The sequence below is a fragment of the Apodemus sylvaticus genome, chromosome 10, assembly GCF_947179515.1.
Source record: "Apodemus sylvaticus chromosome 10, mApoSyl1.1, whole genome shotgun sequence".
NCBI lineage: Eukaryota > Metazoa > Chordata > Mammalia > Rodentia > Muridae > Apodemus > Apodemus sylvaticus.
In genome coordinates, this window is record NC_067481.1 from 99572630 (window position 1) to 99589630 (window position 17001).

The 17001-nt window shown below is 51.3% G+C and overlaps 1 protein-coding gene across 1 annotated transcript in view; it reads left to right on the forward strand.

The window, feature by feature from the left end:
- C10H16orf96 (chromosome 10 C16orf96 homolog) overlaps window positions 1-16627 on the forward strand; it is a 33451-nt gene extending 16824 nt beyond the window's left edge. Inside the window, exons 6-16 of the mRNA XM_052196003.1 lie at window positions 550-635; window positions 935-1045; window positions 3098-3172; window positions 4358-4522; window positions 6955-7073; window positions 7521-7583; window positions 10276-10362; window positions 11421-11592; window positions 11777-11870; window positions 14011-14091; window positions 14849-16627. Coding sequence (XP_052051963.1) covers window positions 550-635; window positions 935-1045; window positions 3098-3172; window positions 4358-4522; window positions 6955-7073; window positions 7521-7583; window positions 10276-10362; window positions 11421-11592; window positions 11777-11870; window positions 14011-14091; window positions 14849-15027 — 1232 coding nt within the window. The 3' untranslated portion in view covers window positions 15028-16627. The remainder of the gene's footprint in view (window positions 1-549; window positions 636-934; window positions 1046-3097; window positions 3173-4357; window positions 4523-6954; window positions 7074-7520; window positions 7584-10275; window positions 10363-11420; window positions 11593-11776; window positions 11871-14010; window positions 14092-14848) is intronic.
- Window positions 16628-17001: the final 374 nt, after the last annotated feature.

Sequence of the window (17001 nt, forward strand, 5' to 3'; positions counted from 1 at the left end):
AATCTGGGGAGGGCAGCAGAGGCTCCGCTCCTCCCTGTAGCCTGCCCCCTTAGGCTTCCTCAGCAAACTCTGTTTTCCAACATTAGCCACTCATTCCTGTTACTTAAGCACCAGTCAATTTCTCTCTCTCCCTCTCTTCCTCTGTCTCCCCCTCCCTCTCTCCTTCCCTCTCTCTCTCTCTCTCTCTCTCTCTCTCTCTCTCTCTCTCTCTCTCTCTCTCTCTCCCTTCTCTTTCTCTAAGGTAGGGTTTCTCTGGTAGCCCTGGCTGTCCTGGAACTCACTCTTTAGACCAGGATGGCCTCAAACTCAGAGATCCGCCTGCTTTTTCCTCTGAGTGCTGGGATTAAAGGCGTGCACTACCATGCTTAGTTCACAAAAGAATTTCTTTTGTGAGTTTCTTAAAAACTGTAATAGAAAAATCTATTATTCTCTTCACGTGTGTGTCCTCAGACTGACTCACTGTCTTCCTTAGGGGCATGGCACAGACATGGGGGCTCCCTCCAGTCGCGTTCCGCCGTCATTCCTTTTAACGCCCTCTTTTATTTTCAGCTAACATGGGAAGTTCGGGTGTGCTTGGTAACACAGTAAATGTACTGGAAGAAAAGATTATTAGCCTCCAGAAGGCCAGGCTGCAGGTCAGTGTTGTGATCACAGTGGGGCTTTTGAGAAGATGGTGGCTTGGCTTGAGCTAGGATCTGGCCTCCTGACTGTCACGCTCCCAATAAAGCTCTGAAGCCATGCCTGGGGTGGTACAGCAGCGGCGTCCATGCAGTTAATCCAGGGGCGCTGTTGTCTCTGTCCATAAGTATTTCATGTGCTGTCAGGTGACAGACTGGTGCACACAGGCCTAGCATCTCTTCTTGGTCTCAGGACCCTTCCACTTGTAGCAGTATCAGAAGCAGAGGCCTTGGATGTCACTGTCTCTCCTGTTTAGGAAGAAGAGCTGGAGAGAGTTTGGGGCCACCAGATAGATACGATGAAGAGTCACTACATGGTGCTGGACAGGGCAGTGGAAAGGCTCCAGATTCGCATGGATGACTTGAAGGTTCGGAGGTCTGAAGACCAAGAGGGAGGCACAGGACACTTACTCCTCGGGACTACGAGACCGTCCCCCAAGGGTTGACAAAGTACAAGGGAACTAGACAACACTGTATTCTGCATAAATTATCCTTCAATTAAAAATAAATCCCAGGGGCTGGAGGGAGTTAAGACTACTGGCTTTTGCAGAGCACCTGGGTTTCATTCCCAGCATCTACGTGGCAGCTTAAAACTATAACTCCAGGGGCAAGAGAGATGGCTCAGCAGGTAAGAGCATTAACTGCTCTTCCAAAGGTCCTGAGTTCAAATCCCAGCAACCACATGGTGGCTCACAACCATCTGTAATGAGATCTGATGCCCTCTTCTCGTGTGTCTGAAGACAGCTACAGTGTACTTACATATAATAAATAAATCTTAAAAAAAAAAACTATAACCCCAGAGCTGGGCAGTGGTGATACACACTTTTAATCCTAGCATTCAGGAGGCAGAGGCAGGTGGATCTCTGTGAGTTTGAAACCAGGCTGGTCTATAGATTGAGTTCCAGGACAGCTGGGGCTACACATAGAAACCCTGTCCAAAACCAAACCAAACAAAGAACCAAGAACAAAAACCATACAAACACCCATAACTGAGTCAGGGGATTCAGTGCCCTCCTCTGGATCCCATGAGCACCATGCTTGTCAGTGGCACCCATACATACATGCAGGTAAAACATTTATATACATAAATCCTCTTTAAAAGAATTGCTCATATGTAAAGGGCCTGGACAGTGTCCATTCTTGAGAGCCTTTGTGTCATCAACCTGAGGGTAGAAGGACAGAATTAAGGCTTAGTGACATTTGCTGAAGGGGTCAGAGAGTGAATAAGGGGCTTTCTTGCACCAACAATTATGTTCATAACATTTTCCCTGAACCAGTTATTCCTCCCTCGGGCTTGAGAATAAACGCAGGCCCTCATGCATGCTAGGCAAGCAGGCTAGCACTGGGCCAGAGAGAGCAGTTGACTGAGAGTCCAGACTGGGGGGCTTTTTTCCCACACCTCCCTCTCTTGTTGGTGACCTTGGAAAACCATCTGGAGAAAAGACGGATGTGGTAATGACTTGGCGTGAGTTACAGTTGAGCTTAATTTCAAATAACATAAGAATCCCCAAATAATCAATTTAAGATACAAATGCATTTATCTTTCACGTCAAAAATTTCAAGCAATTGGCCTAGAGCTGGTAGGTAGGGTGTTTGTTGGTGTTGCAGACACAAGCTCCATCTCCTAGTTCTTTGTGACTGCCATCCATAATGTCATTTCTTAGACCATCATGGCTGGTCTCCGATCATTAACTCTTATGTTCGAGCCAGTGGCAAAGCGGGTAGGGGATGGACACTGAGGGTGAGGTAGTGAGTGCTTGCCTAGCATCCACAGAGCCCTGAGCTCCACCCTTAGCACTGCTTGGACACAGGGAGGGTAGGTGAAGAAGGTTAACTATACCCACTGACCTCCATTTGCATCCCAGTCAGAATAAACGCAAGGCAGACTGTAGACTTCAGTCCTGAACCAAGTAGCTAAGTTGGCAGTTGTTCCTATGGGTGAGGGAGACCAGAAGTGAAGAGAGAAGTCAGTGTGTGGCCAGAGAGAAAACGTCATCCTAGGCTCTGGGGACAAGGGAAGTTCTCCCCAAGCAAGCAAGCTGCTGCTCCTGTCATGGGGACAATAGATTAGTAGGGGACAGGCCAGCACTAATAGGAGATTTCTTGAAATTATGTGACGGGAAGTGAGAGTTTCCCCTTAACGCTTGGGCACTGTGTGTGGTCTGCGACTAGTGTTCCACTTTTAGAAGCCGTACACCGGGACCCGTTGTAGATCAGATAAGGTAAACTGGCCTTCAACAGCTAAGGAAGTGGACCACAACCCAGACCAGCCCGGTCTGTGCTGCTTCTGGGTTGACACCATCTCCAAGGACCAGCTTGCCCTTGCCCTTGTGCCCACCCACTGCTTGTCCACACGGCAAAGCTGGAGGCACAGAGTGGAGGTCACGACAAAGGCTGACTTGCCTGTGTTCTGTCCTTAGGTCCTCAAGGCGGAAATAGAAAGGCTGGATCTGGTTAAGGCAGACAAAAAAGTGATGGATCTGGAGCTGAATGAGGTAAGCAGAGACCCCCCCAGCCCCCCTCCCCCCACCCATTTCCTCTCCCTGCTAATCCTGAGCCTCTGATTTGCCAACCAGGGAACCAGAAGCACCCAGGCGAGGCAGCAGGAGCATTAGCTCTGCCTTTATTCATTCAGGAAACCCCATTTCTCTCAAAAGTTACCTACCCACTCCTCTTTTCCATGACTGGAGACTGGTGACACTATTATTTTTAAAATCAAGCATCAGGCCAGGCGGTGGTGGCGCACGCCTGTAATCCCAGCACTCTGGGAGGCAGAGGCAGGTGGATTTCTGAGTTCGAGGCCAGCCTGGTCTACAGAGTGAGTTCCAGGACAGCCAGGACTATACAGAGAAACCATGTGTCAAAAAAACCAAAACCAAATCCAAAAAACCAAAAAACCAAAAAAAAAAAAAAAAAAAAAATCAAGCATCAGGTCAGGTGTGGAGACACACGCCACTTAGGAGACAGAGGCAGGGAGATCCTGTGAGTGTAAGGCCAACCTAGTCTACAAAATAAGTCCCAGGCTGGCCAGGGCTACATAGCAAGATCCTGTCTCAAAAAACAAAACAAGATAAAAAAAAAATCAGGCATCAGTCAGTCTGGGGATGCAGCTTAATTGGCTGAGTTCCATCCTGGCACGCATGAAGGCCTGGCTCCAAACCGCAGCACATGAACTGTGCAGTGACAGGAACCCATAACTCCACCACAGAAAGCAGAAGAATCAGAAATTCAGGGTCATCCTGGACTATGGGATACAAGGCCAGCCTGGTCTACATGAGACTGTCTTAAAAAAAAAAAAAATCGCCCGGGTGGTGGCACACACCTTTGATCCCAGCACTTGGGAGGTAGAGGCAGGTGGATTTCTGAATTCGAGGCCAGCCTGGTCTACACAGTGAGTTAGTTCCAGGACAGCCAGGGTTACACAGAGAAACCCTGTCTCAAAAAAACTAAAAATAAATAAATAAATAAATAAATAAATAAATAAATAAATAAATAAATAAAAATCACAGCAACTTTCCTGTCTGGTTCAGATCCCACAACTGTGTTTGAGCCAGTGTAGACAGGAACACTGAACTTAAGCCAAGGCTATACACACATGACCTTCAATTAGAGAAACTGACCACGGGGATAAGAGGTCTCCCCTCCCGGCTGTCTTGCTGCCCTGAACGCCCTCTCCCTAGAAAGCTGACAAGGACACGTTGGCAAGCAAGGCAAACCGAGTGGACTTGGAGACGGTGGCGATGGAGCTGAATGAGATGATCCACAGTGTGCTCCTGAAGATCACTAACTACGAGTCTGACTGGAAGAAGGCTCTGAAACACATTAGGAAGGACTTGAACACTAAGGTGAGCCTTTATTAGTTAGCGCTTGCTACTTAACAAGATGTCCCGGGGCTTTGTAGCCTCAAAGAGCAAGTAGTGGTAGTTTTGAAGAAGGATTCAGAAGCAGCGCCCTGGACGGTTCAGGATCTGTGGCTCACAAGGTCAGATGAACGTGTCCCTCCTGGCTGTATCATCTGAATGAGCTAAGGAAGCCACTTCAAAGTCTGTACCCTCATGTGACTGTTGGCAAAATGTTTCAGTTTCTCATCTAATGATTCCTTCTTAGGGCCAATTAAGGGACCTTATAACATGGCAGCTAACTTCCCCTGACACACACACACGCACACGCACACGCACACACGCGCGCGCGCGCGCGCGCACACACACACACACACTCAGTGACCCAAGACAGCAAGAAGAATGTACAATGTCTTCTGCCACACAGCTGTGGAAGTCACTCCCACCATTCTGCATAAGACTGTTGGTTATACAAGCTGACCCCATTCGATGCCAATGTATCGAGACACTGGCTCCAGTGTTATGAGTCCAGCCGTGTGTGGAGCCCTGTTGGAGGCTGACTTCCAGAACGCTTGGGGTGGTACAAGAAAATTGGAAGGTTGGGGTTAGAGGAGGCTTTCTCCAGAAATGCCTGTCATTTGTTCATTTCACATTTCGTGACTACCTCAGTGTGCCACACCTTGGGAACATAGACAGAGTCCCAGCCCCTGTGCTCCTTTCTGGGTAAGCAGCGAGCCAAGCAGAGGAGGGCACTGTCTTTGTGGAGATGTGTTCATCAAAGGAAGGACCCAAATGAATGCAAAGTCATAAGCCCATAGCATCCACAGCACAGGTGACCCGGGTTTCTCTTGCTGATGCCTAGCTGGTTCTAAAGCTGGACTGGAAATGTGACCCAAGCAGGAACTATCATATAACTCACTAAACTCGGAATGTGGGTGGAGTGGTGCACACTTCTAATCCCAGCACTCAGGAGGATTACAAGTTCAAGTCCCGTCTGGGCTACGGAGTCTGGAGGTAAGCTGAGGTAGCAAGATCTTGTCTTACAGGGAAAGGGAATTGGGGTCCTGAATAGACAAATCCTAAAGACAGAAAGTAGGTTACTGATTGCCAGGGGCTGAGGATTTGGAGGAAATGGGGGTGACTGGTAATGGAGTTTCTTTGGAGAATGATGTTCTAAAACGGAGTGTGAAGCCAGGTGTGGAGGTGTAAGGCTGCAATTTCTGCTCTTCTGATACTAAGGCAGGAGGATTATATGGGTTCCAGGCCAGAGTCAGCTACACAGTGAAGCAGTGCCTCAAAAGAAATAATACTCCACTCCTAACTGGTCCCACCTCAATGGCCATGCTGGGCAGGGGCATGGCAGGGCTGGCTTGGCCCCTTGCAAGCTGCAGCATTGGGTGAACTAGCCCGGGCAGTACTGGAGAGTTTGCCCTGGTGGTGTGGGTGCGAGAGAGCGGGTGGGCTGACCGACTCAGCTGCCACCCAGGCCAAGTTGGCCCACTTCAACATCTATGCCACCTATGAACTGTGGAACAGGTGAGGGGCCCGGCCTGCAGATCCAAAGCTGCAGGATCTCCATGACACAGGGCAATAGCAGAACATCCCAGAGGAGTCCCATGACAATTCAGTATTAAAAGTATAGCAGAAGCCAGAGGCCTTGACAGACCATGACTGACTGCAATCACCATTTGCAAGGACAGATGGGTAGAGAGAAGATATGCTGTGGGACACACTGCAGCTTTCGCCAGGAGATTTTGTTTGTTTGTTTGTCTTGTTTTCTTATTATTATTTCGGGGAGAGGGAGATTGCCAGGGTGGAGGGCAGATATGAAGGGATGGGGAGACAAAGGGGACTGAGCACATGATGTGAAATTCACCAAAAATCAACAAAAACCCTTTTGAAAACGAGAAATAATAAATTTGCCAGACATGGTGGTGCATGCCTTTAATCCTTTTAATCTTTTAATGTCTTTAATCCCACTTGAGAGATAAGAGGCAAATGGATCTGTGAAAAACAGCCAGTGCTCTCTAGAGAGACCTGGTCTAGTAGTAGTAGTAGTTGATTGTGATGTTTCCGTACTTTGTGAGTATATTAAAGGAACTGTCCACTTCACATGCAAACCTTTCACAAATATTTGTCTGATGTATGAAAATCAGGGCATGGGGTTCACTGGAGAAATAGTTTTCTAGCCTTCAGACTTGCAGTTGAGCAGAATAGTAGGTTTGGAGGCAGGAACTGGTATTGTTTCTTGCAATGGCCACTGGGAATCTCACCCTGCAACTCCCTGTGCCGAGTACCCACAAAGCCGAGAGCTAAATGGTTTTCCTTCCTCCCGCCCCCAGTCCCTGGATGTCTTGATCTTATTCTTTGTGTGACTGCAGGTTGTTTGGGTGAGCTAAGCTGACTGACTGGACTTCTTTCTTCCCTTTGATTGACAGCTAGTCCAGAGCGATCTGAACAGCCTGAAGAAGGACGTAGAGGAGGTCTGGAAGGTGGTCCGGAAGCTTCTGATAGAAGGCCTCCGATTCGACCCCGACAGCGCTGCAGGCTTTAAGAAGTGAGTTCACCGAGGGTGGTACTACTGCTACTGCTGCCAACAGAGGAAAGCCCAGAATTCCAGACCTCAGCCAAAGGGATGGGGCAGGGAGGGAGGGGCAGAGCGGAGGGCTTCTAGCCTTCTCTTCAGATGAGGAGACTGAGGCTCAGAGAGGGGAAAGGAACCAGGACAAGCCTACACAATTGGCAGCCCTACCTGGACAGTGAGTGATTCCTGTCCCCAGACAGGCAGGCTCACCATCAGGTTCCACATACCTCCCTCCTTTAAGGCCATTTTCTTTTCTTTTCTTTTTAAATGGCTGTGTGGCAGTTTTGAGCTTTCAGAGGGTGGGTTAGCATTCTGTCCCAGGGCCACAGGCACAGACAAAGGGGATTCAGGGACCTTAAACTCACTCCATCCCCCTGCCTCAGGCCCTGTTAACCCCTGGCCACTGACCTTGTCCTCCAGGAAACTGTTTGAGAGGGTGAAGTGCATCTCCTGCGACCGGCCTGTAGAGATGATGACTGGTCCGTGAGTATTGCCACCAGAGGGCGCCCTCCAGGTTTGCAGGGTCCAGCGTACAGAGCAGGCCCTGGGTGCACTTTTCTACGGTGGTTACCTGTATAGACCCTGACACCGCCCTGCAGACCTCAGGCACATACAGCTATTCCATTTGCAAATGCACACACCTACCTATGTATAGACCCATTCATCTACGCCATTCCACAGCCCCCATCGCCTGTTCCACCTCTGTGGTTTCCTAGATGGGGGAGCAGGTCCAGCCTCTCACCTTTAACACTGTCAGTGTTATGTTCCAGAGACTAAGGGAAAGGAGGAATTTGTTATTTCTGAGTTCACTCATCTTTTCTGAGGGAGTCTCTGTGAGGTCCAGGCTGCCCTCAGAACTTGCTGTCCTCCTGTGTCGTTGTTTCTGGCATTGGGATTTCAGGGCATGTTTAGTTCCAACTCCTTGCCCTTACTTTGAGACCACCGTAAAGGCCATGCTTCAGTGGCCTCCGACACCACAATGGCTGTCTCTAGGCCATCCTAGCTCCATTTAGTCCCCCGAAGACATCCCCAGCACCATTACTGGTCATTTCTCATTACCACCTCCCTTTAGCCCAGGAAGGCATTGGCGTTCCTTTCCCAGATGTCTCCTATAAATGGGACAGTATAGTATGTGACCTTTGGTGTCTGCCTTCTTTTCTGAGCTGCCTCTTCAGGAGATTTCTCCACAAAGTAGCAGAAATCAACATTTTACTACTTTCTTAACAGTGGAGTAATAACCCATTTTGTGGATAGAAAGCCTTTCCTGCGTGCATGCGTCACGTGGAGGGCTTTGGGAAGTTTCTGTCTTTCAGCTGTTGTGACTAGTGCTGCTGTGAACTTTGGTGTGTATTTATTTGAGCACCAGTTTTCTATTCCTTGGGGAACAGACCTAGGAGGGAAAGTCCTACTGTGACTGAAGGAGTCAGGGTTACTAGAATGAAGGATTCAGCAGGATGATGAGGCTTAAAGGTGGGGGTATAGGTGGTTAGGTAAGTGTGGCTAGGCGGCGGGAAGGTATCCAGGCGGGCCCTTGCCTGGGCACCTCTGCCCCTGAGGGACCACACACACACAGACATGGTATAGAATAGAGTTTATTCAGAATAGGGGATGGGAGTTAGTGGGAGAGAGAGAGAGAGAGAGAGAGAGAGAGAGAGAGGAGAGAGAGAGAGTGGAGGCCGGCCATGACCACGTGGAGGGGGGGAAGAGCCCCAGGGGCAGAGAGGTGAGAGTATGTGGGAGAGCGGTGAGCAAAGAGAGAGAGGAGGGGCAAGTAGCCCCTCTTATAGTGGGCCAGATCTCTGGGGCGGGGCATACCTGGCTATTGCCAGGTAGGTGTGGGGTGGAGCTTACACAAAACCCCAACAGTGACTCTGCAAGCTGCCAGACAGTAATCAGCCTGGAGTGAGTGCTAGCTCTCTGCAGACCCTAAGACTACAAAGCTGCCACTGCCCCAACCCGAGCAGGAAGCGGGAGGCCTCCCGCCAAGGTTTCCCTTTCAAACCACAGGATGGCGCTGCAGCGTTACTGACTGTAGTAAAAAGATGGAACCGGCTGGGAGCTGAGGCTCATTCACAGCGTAGTGTAGACTGTACACCACAGGTCCAATAGGTCATTCCTGGCGAGCAACCAGACACTGTGCAAACTGTGCAGTCCTGGGTGGAAGGCTTTGTACAGTGCGGCTGAGGACCAACCTGGCCAAGAATCTGGTTGGTAGAGATCTTCTTGGCTTTTGTTAATTAGCTACTTGTAACTACACTAGATTCCATGGCAGTAGAATATTAACAGCTTGGAAAACGATGAGAGCAAGCCCTATGTGTGTGGGTTTTCCATCTTCTTTAAAGAAATGACATAAACATGGAGAAATACTGGAAGGGTATGAATATCAAGGTCCATCCCTGGTCACGGTGCTTGTCTCTTTGTGCCTTCCTTCCTGTGTGTTGTAAAATGGTAACCAATGGCTCTCTGAGCATGCATCATGGCGGCTTACTGTCTACATGTAAAGGACACTTCTGCCTGTGTTTAACCACACAGCTCAGATGAGAGGAGAAGCGGGCCCAGCTCGCTTATTTCCTTAGTCTTGTTTCCTTTTGGAGGCAAAATACACAGGATGCAGCCGTAGCCATTTGAAGGAAGTTGCCACAGTTACACATCCATGATGTACAGCTGCCCTGCTCTCACACGCCTGCGTCCTTCACCACGTCCCTTCCAAGCAGGGCCTCCCCTCCGTGTACCCACAGCTCCCGGCAAACACCTGCCTGCCACATGGCCCTAAGATCCCCTTCCTTTGGTTTTCGATTACTATTTACTTACTTACTACTGGAGACAAGGCCTTTCTATATAGCCAAAGAGCCTTAACCTTGAGTTCAGTTTGTACTAACAGTACAGGCTGACTTTGATTGCTACCCTCCTGCCTCAGTCTCCCAAGTGCTGAGATTGTCCAGGTGCACCACCACCCCTAGCTTGGTTTTGACTTTATGTCCAGAATGGTGTTTCTGTCTTCCCCCAGTTGTCGGAAGTCCTGCAGGTTTTGTTTGTGGACTTTGGGCTGTGAGTTGCAGACAGCCGGTGTGTGAGGGTGGATACTGTGCTTGCTCTTGCCAGGGCTGGGAGGGAGCCTGAGGCCCCCTCTGGCCATGTGCACCTGTCACAGCTCTGGTTTGCTCTGCCTCCACAGACAGCTGATCACCATCCGTAGCACCCATGGGCGAATAAGGCCAGCTAGCGCCAACAGTTATGAGTACCTGCAGCGGCAGATGATAAGGTGAGGGTTATGCCCACCCCACCCTCCGAGAGAGCCAAGATCCCTGTCCTGGAGAAACTTTCCTGCAGTGCAGGCACCAAAGGGGGCCCAGGGGGCCCATCTGGGAGACTGTGGTGTGGCTGATAGGCACACAGAGGGCAGTGGAGGAGAGGAACCAACATTTATGTTGGCATCTACTGTGATCCGGAACTTAGCTGGGCCCTGTAGCAGAAGCATATTGTGACAGCTACTCAGGAGATGGAGGCAAACATATCAAAAGGGCTTCATAGTAAAACCTTGCCTCAAAGTAAAAAGAAAGGGCTGGAGTCACAGCTCAGTGACAGCATTTTCCCCATGGAGTGCACAAGGCCCCGGATGAACCCCTAGCACTGCTGAATGAACGGGCATTTGCAAATGTGGGCTTCTCCTTAAGTCTTATAAGCCCTGGAATCCGAGCATGTTAACATGCTTGTTTCCTGTGGTGAATCCTCTGGGAGCCCTTGCTCAAACTATGTGGATCACATGGCTTCCCGGGGAAGTACCTTCTATTATCATCCCACTTCACAGCTGAGGGGACTGAGACTCAGACTATGTGACCTGCCCAAGACCACGGCCAGTGAGTGGCTGGGGAGCCTTACCTGTTAGGATTTTCTCACTCAGCCTAGCCAGATACCATCTCCTTCAACCTTGGGTGCCTGCAGGGGTCCTTCCAGGGCCTAGCCTATGTGAACTTCTGGCCAGGAGTGAGGCTGGGTCGATGGAACAAACAACTGAAGGGGCAGTCAGCGCCAGGGAAGAATGAACCCACTTATGCCAGCTTGCACACTGTGCCTGGCAGTCAGGCCGGGGCCCGGGGTCAGGGGGTGCATGTGCTTGGCACGGCCGGAGCAGGCCTCCAGGGGGTGCATGTGCTTGGTTCAGGGAAGGGAGTATGGATGTCTCTCTCCAGGAACCGTCCCTGTCTGTACCGCTCACCATGCCCGGGGCCTGCCTGCCATTCTGCCCACCTTCCTTGATACCGTCCAGAGTGATAGAGGGGGTCTCCATGTGGCTGCTGACCTACCTTCTGCCCTGTCCAGGGAACAACAGCAGCAGCTGCATTTCCAGAACTTTGGAGTCCATGAGGAGGGTCTGGGTTTCCAGAAGGACTGGGGTGACGGGCCCCGAAATGAGACCAACTTGAAGCACAAGTCAAACGACCTGTCAACAGTCTATCCTTATGGGGACCCTGAGCTGGTGGACTATGACACTGTGAGTCTGGCTGTGCCCCCTGCCCACAGAGGCTGGACACTAGCATACCCAGCCCCAGGTGTGAGACGAGGCTCTGAGCCGAGGGCACCTTGAGGAAGCTGTGCTCTGGCTCTGGGCATCTGTGGGCATCAAGCAATGGGGGTGGCAATGGAGACCGGGGCTTAGGACCTGGACCATCCCACAGGCCGAGGTGGACATCCTGGGGGTGGACGGAGTTCTGTACAAAGGCCGAATGAGCAGCCAGTTTGGGACTCGGATTGGGGAGAAGGACATTGCAGGTAAGCACTGCTGTTTCCCGGGACTCCTGCCGTGCCACCTGACTCTGCTGGTCAGAACGAGGGGGAGCAGGCAGACTCAGGGCTGGTCTTGCCCTTGGCTGGGGAGCCCTCAGAATCACTTGGGGAATGGAGTCCCCATTGTGTGGTACCTCACCAGGCACCAGGAATGAGGGAGGAGCAAAAGGGACAAGTGGCCCTTGTGGACCGACTGTGGGTGGGGACAGCCTGTAAGCACATAGCAGAGGGCAAGAGTCCACTGTGACAAACACAACACAACTAACCGGAGCCAGACATGGTGGCAAGCTGTTCGTTGTTTTTGTTTTGTTTTTCAAGACAGGGTTTCTCTGTATAGCCCCGATTGTCCTGGAATTCCCTCTCCAGACCGGGATGGCCTCAAACTCACAGAGAGCCACCTGCCTGGGCTGAGTTCTGGGATTAAAGGTGTGAACCACCACTGATCAGCAGTGGCACACATCCTTAATTCCAGGAGAGGCAGGTGGGTCTCTGAGTTCAAGGTCAGCCTGCTCTGCAGAGTGAGTTCTAGGACAGCCAGAGCTTTATAAACAAAAGTGAACAAACGGAATAATTCGACTGATTTGAGGGATTAAGGATACAACTCAGTGACAGCTCACAAATGCAAGGCTCTGGGTTCTTTCCCCAGTACTGGAAAATAACCTAATAGCTGAGCTGAAGGCCCCAGTTGTAAGGCAGTTGGACACTGGCAAAGACTGGCAGAGCGTTAGGGGCAGGAATGCTAGGCTGGTAGTGAGAGATGTGTCAGGCTAAGCTGGCCCACGGGGATCAACTGGAGAGCAACTTAAACACCTTTGAAAAAGGAACAGGAGTGTGAACAGGTGAAGGGGTGGAGAGGGAGGAGTGTGGTCCTAGTTGGGGGAATAGTAGGTTCAAAGGTCCTGTGGTAGGATGGGTAGGGAAAGATAAGTCTTCTTGGAGCATAAACACTAGGGTAAGGGTAAAGAACCTTGAACTGGGCCAGACCCAGGAGTCCAAGGATCAGACCAGCAAGAGACCCCAACCTTTTTGTATTTTGAATTGGTTGCTATGGTTACCCTGGAGTCTAAGGCCTGGAAATTATTGATTTTACCCCTGGATATGTAATAAAGTAATACACACTCTCTCCACACCCTGGAGATGTTTTCTTCTGAGAAGGAGATGTCTAAAGCAGCTCTTATTTCAGGAATGATACAGGGTCCCTAGGGCATCTAACCCATAGTAATCTCATGGGGCGCCCGTGGACCAGAGCACTGAGTCCAGACATGCAAAGGAGGCAAGATTTGGCCGGACTGCTACGGCAGACTGAGGACACGCTCCAGAGCAGTGGCCAGAGCCCAGGACCCAAAGCTACAGGACAGTTTTCCTAGCTCTGAAGGCTGGAGGTCCTAAGTCGCAGTGTAGGCAGAGCTGTGCTCTCCTCAGAGCTGCCCGGTCTCTCCTGTCCCAGCCTGCTTCTGCGGCTACGGAAGCCTCTTGGCCTAGGCCAGGTCACTCCAGTGGCCGACGCCTCCACTTCCCTCTCTTCTGACTTTCATGAGGATACTTGTCACTGGACTTTAGGCTTAGTGTAACCTAGAGTCATCCTATTTCAAGACCTGAAATTACACCTGCAAAGATCTTTTGCTTCAATAAGATCACTCCTATTTCCACAGAATAAACCTTTTAGGAGCCCACTATGTAACTCACTCCAGGCCCTACCCTGTTTCCAAGGAAGTGGAAGAGCATCTCCCAGGCCCTTTGCCCTGACAGGAACTGACTGCTCAGCACCCACAGTGCAGATCTGAGGGGAGGCCGGGCCTCGGGGATAAGGAAAGCCATATAGCTATGTTTGCTGAGCCCCACCTCTGCACCAGCGCCTCCAGAGTCCTTTCCATGGCAACCAGGTGAGGTGAGGCAGTCTCGAGTGGGGAGACACTTAATCCATCCCCGCCACCGAAGACCTTCCACAGGGATTGAGCGAGGGGCTTTTCTCTCAGTGGTACAGGAAACATTATACAGCAGAACTTGGACTGGGACAAGCGCAAAGGTTTCACCTTGCTTGGATACCCCTAGAGTAAAAAGTCTGATGTAGGGTCCAGAACTACATCATAGTGAGGCCCCAGCTATTTAGATCTCTCCTCCTCAGCTGTGAAAGTTTCCTATTACACCGTTCCAAACCTGCCTGATCGTGTGCGCCCGGGATCCTTGCATGCTCCGGGCTACCCGCGTGAGTACCCGACCCACCTGGGTTCTGGCAGGTCCAGTTTCTCCTGGGCTTCCCCACTCCTTCCTCTCACCTACATCCCAGTCCTTACTCCATTCATCCCACCCCACCCTCTTTATGCCTGCTTTGCCCACATCCCGTCAGCCACCTCCTCTCTGGCTGGGAGGAGGGCTGGAGGGGGAGGGGAAGTTATGGGGCCTCCAGTTGCTCTGGGCTTCTGAGTTTCTTGGCTAGTGCCTGTCCCCAGAGGTCACCCTGTCTGCAGAGGTGGGACAAATGAGGTCACTTATAGTTCTGTGCTTCTTGGTCAGGGCCGCCAGGGGCCAGACTGAGAGGGCTGAGCCCTTGCGCTTCCTTGGTTCGTATCTCTGGCCCTCTAGAAGCACCTTAATGTTCCCAGTGCACCTCTTCCTGCTATCTGTCTCTTCTGGTTCCCATCTTGGTTCAGCAGGGTGGTGCTGATTTTCTTGTCAAAGGCAGAGTAGTTGAGGCTCAGCCCAGATGCCTGTGCCCAAATCCTGGGGCGCTCCCCAAGGTGCACCTCTGACTCTAGCACCCACTGTTAGACTCATGTCTCAGTCACCCTTGAGGAAGTGTTTAGGAGCAGGACCAGAAGAGGTGCTGTGGCCAGTCCTGCCATGGTTTACAATGTACCTCCAGTCTCCAGCTTCTGTTCCCTGGGGTGGGGGTGGGGCGGGCCACGGGGCCAGCTGCTTCCAGAGAAGTAGCTCACAGTGTGGGTCTCCTGCTTCATCTCCAGCCTTGGGCCCCCGCACCAGTATCAGCTCTGCCACCACTCTACACTCTGCCACCACCACCTCAATGGCACGGCCACCATCCCTGCCACCAGTGCCGCAGCTACCACCACTGATCCCCGTCTCAAGGGATCCCCAAGAGGCTCCTGGATCCGCCAAGCGCTTGAAATCTCCACGGCTGTAGCACACCAACCTGTGAGACCCAAGCCTGTGACCCAACTACCATGGGGTCCCCTTCGTTCAAAGCAAGAGACCCAGAGCCCTGAACAGATCCAGGGAAGGGTGCAGGGATCCTGGATCCAGGGGAAGGAAGGGTCTGCAGAGGGGACCCATATTGACTCAGTGTTTAACTGTGTATCTAAAATACAGACCACACAGACCTTCCTGGCCAACCTTTTCATGGATAACAGAGCTTCTGAGTGAAGTTTTTACAGAGCCAACTGAATATAAGCCATTTCCCCAACAGCACGAAGCAGTTCTAAAACAATCCCCTTTAAGTTGGCAGTGCTTGCCTAGTGGCCCAGCCCTGAATCTGACCCTCTAGCACCACAGAAGCTGGTATGGTGCATACCCTAGTAATACAAGCCCGTCAGTGTTAACAGGAAGAGGACCCGGCCAACATCACCCACAGTTCCACAGTGAGTTCATGGCCAGCCTGGGATTCATGAGACCCTGTGCCAATCAACAAAAAGAGAAATCCCTTTCCTTGGCATCTTGCCTAAGGCATCATTAGGACTAGTTTCTTCCTTGAATCTTCCTTAGAGACAGGCCATTAGTTTTCCCATGGGAAGCAAATTCCAATGCATTATTTTTATTTCCAGTGACCATTATTATGAATTGAATTGTTTGTGAGCGTGAGAGGGTGTGCTGCAGCGTAAGCTCACGGGTGTCCCCTGTGCGTGTACAGACGCCACAGAGAGATGGTCTACCTCACTCCCTTACTCAGGTCTCTCACTGAACATGGCACTAAGCCGTTTCATAGCCCTCCTGTCTCTGCCTTTCTCCAGTCCTGGGGTGACAGGCACGCAGGCCCACCCCAGCTTCTTCCGTGGATTCATGGCTCTAACAACTGAGCTCCACTTCCCGTCTTGGATTAATTAACCATTTAATTATTTTTATGTCTTAACTAATCCACAAGAACACTGGTATAGCATCCTTGGTGAGTCTAGAACTGCAGGCGCCCTCCACAGCGGGGGCACTCCAGACCTATCATTCCAAGCCCAGCAGGCTCACAGCACCTGAGGGCCCTGCTCTCTGTGAGCAGCCTTGGGTCCACGGGGAGGCAGGTGCAGGCCTCCCCTGGCCGCACAATCGGGGCTATTCCTCCTATCGTGGTTCCTTGCTCCTCTTAAGTTTACTCCCTCACATTCCTCCTTTGTCTCCTTTCCTCCCGCTTTTCTGCTACAGAGTTCCACCCCACTTCTCACACACACACACACACACACACACACACACACACCCTCTCCTGTGTGCGCAGGCTCCAGGCATGACTCCAGCTCTGGCCCCACTTCTGAGTTCTGGCTGGGTGGGCTGGTGGAGGGGATCTTGGTGTGGAGGAGGGAAGCCCTTAGCTTGGAAGGGTGCTATGTGCCTGTCTGTTTCCAAGGCTCCTGTCAATACCAGCTTGTTGCCTGAGGCCAGCCCAGTCAACTCACCTTTTCTTTTTGCAAAGGTGTCCAAATGGGGCTGGGTCAGTCCCAACCCAGGTGACTCTGTCTGGAGATGACACCCCCATACCACAGTTATATATTTTTGGCATTTCTGGCCAGAATAAAATCTTTTTCCTTTGGATTCAGATGAGGGGCTTGCCTGGAGTCGTCTGCAGGCGATGCCCTTGTCATCTTTGCACATGGGAGGGCCATGGCGATCCCTCCTCTGGAGGCTCAGCCTCCCAGTGCCTCATCTAGAACATGAGAAGTCTACAGAGATTCAAAAGCTGTTTACCTCCACGGCAGCCATATTCCCTGAGCTGCTTCAGCCCTGCAGACAGATCGTGGGAGCTCCATGGGCTCAGAGGCACCCAGCTCTGACTTATGCAGACGGCCGTGACCGTGGGGTACTCTACCACCCTGTCCTCCATTGCAGAAGGTCTGCTGGGGAAGAGGAGTCTGGGCTATGCCTGCACATGGACACCCCTGGCACATGGACACCCAAGAGT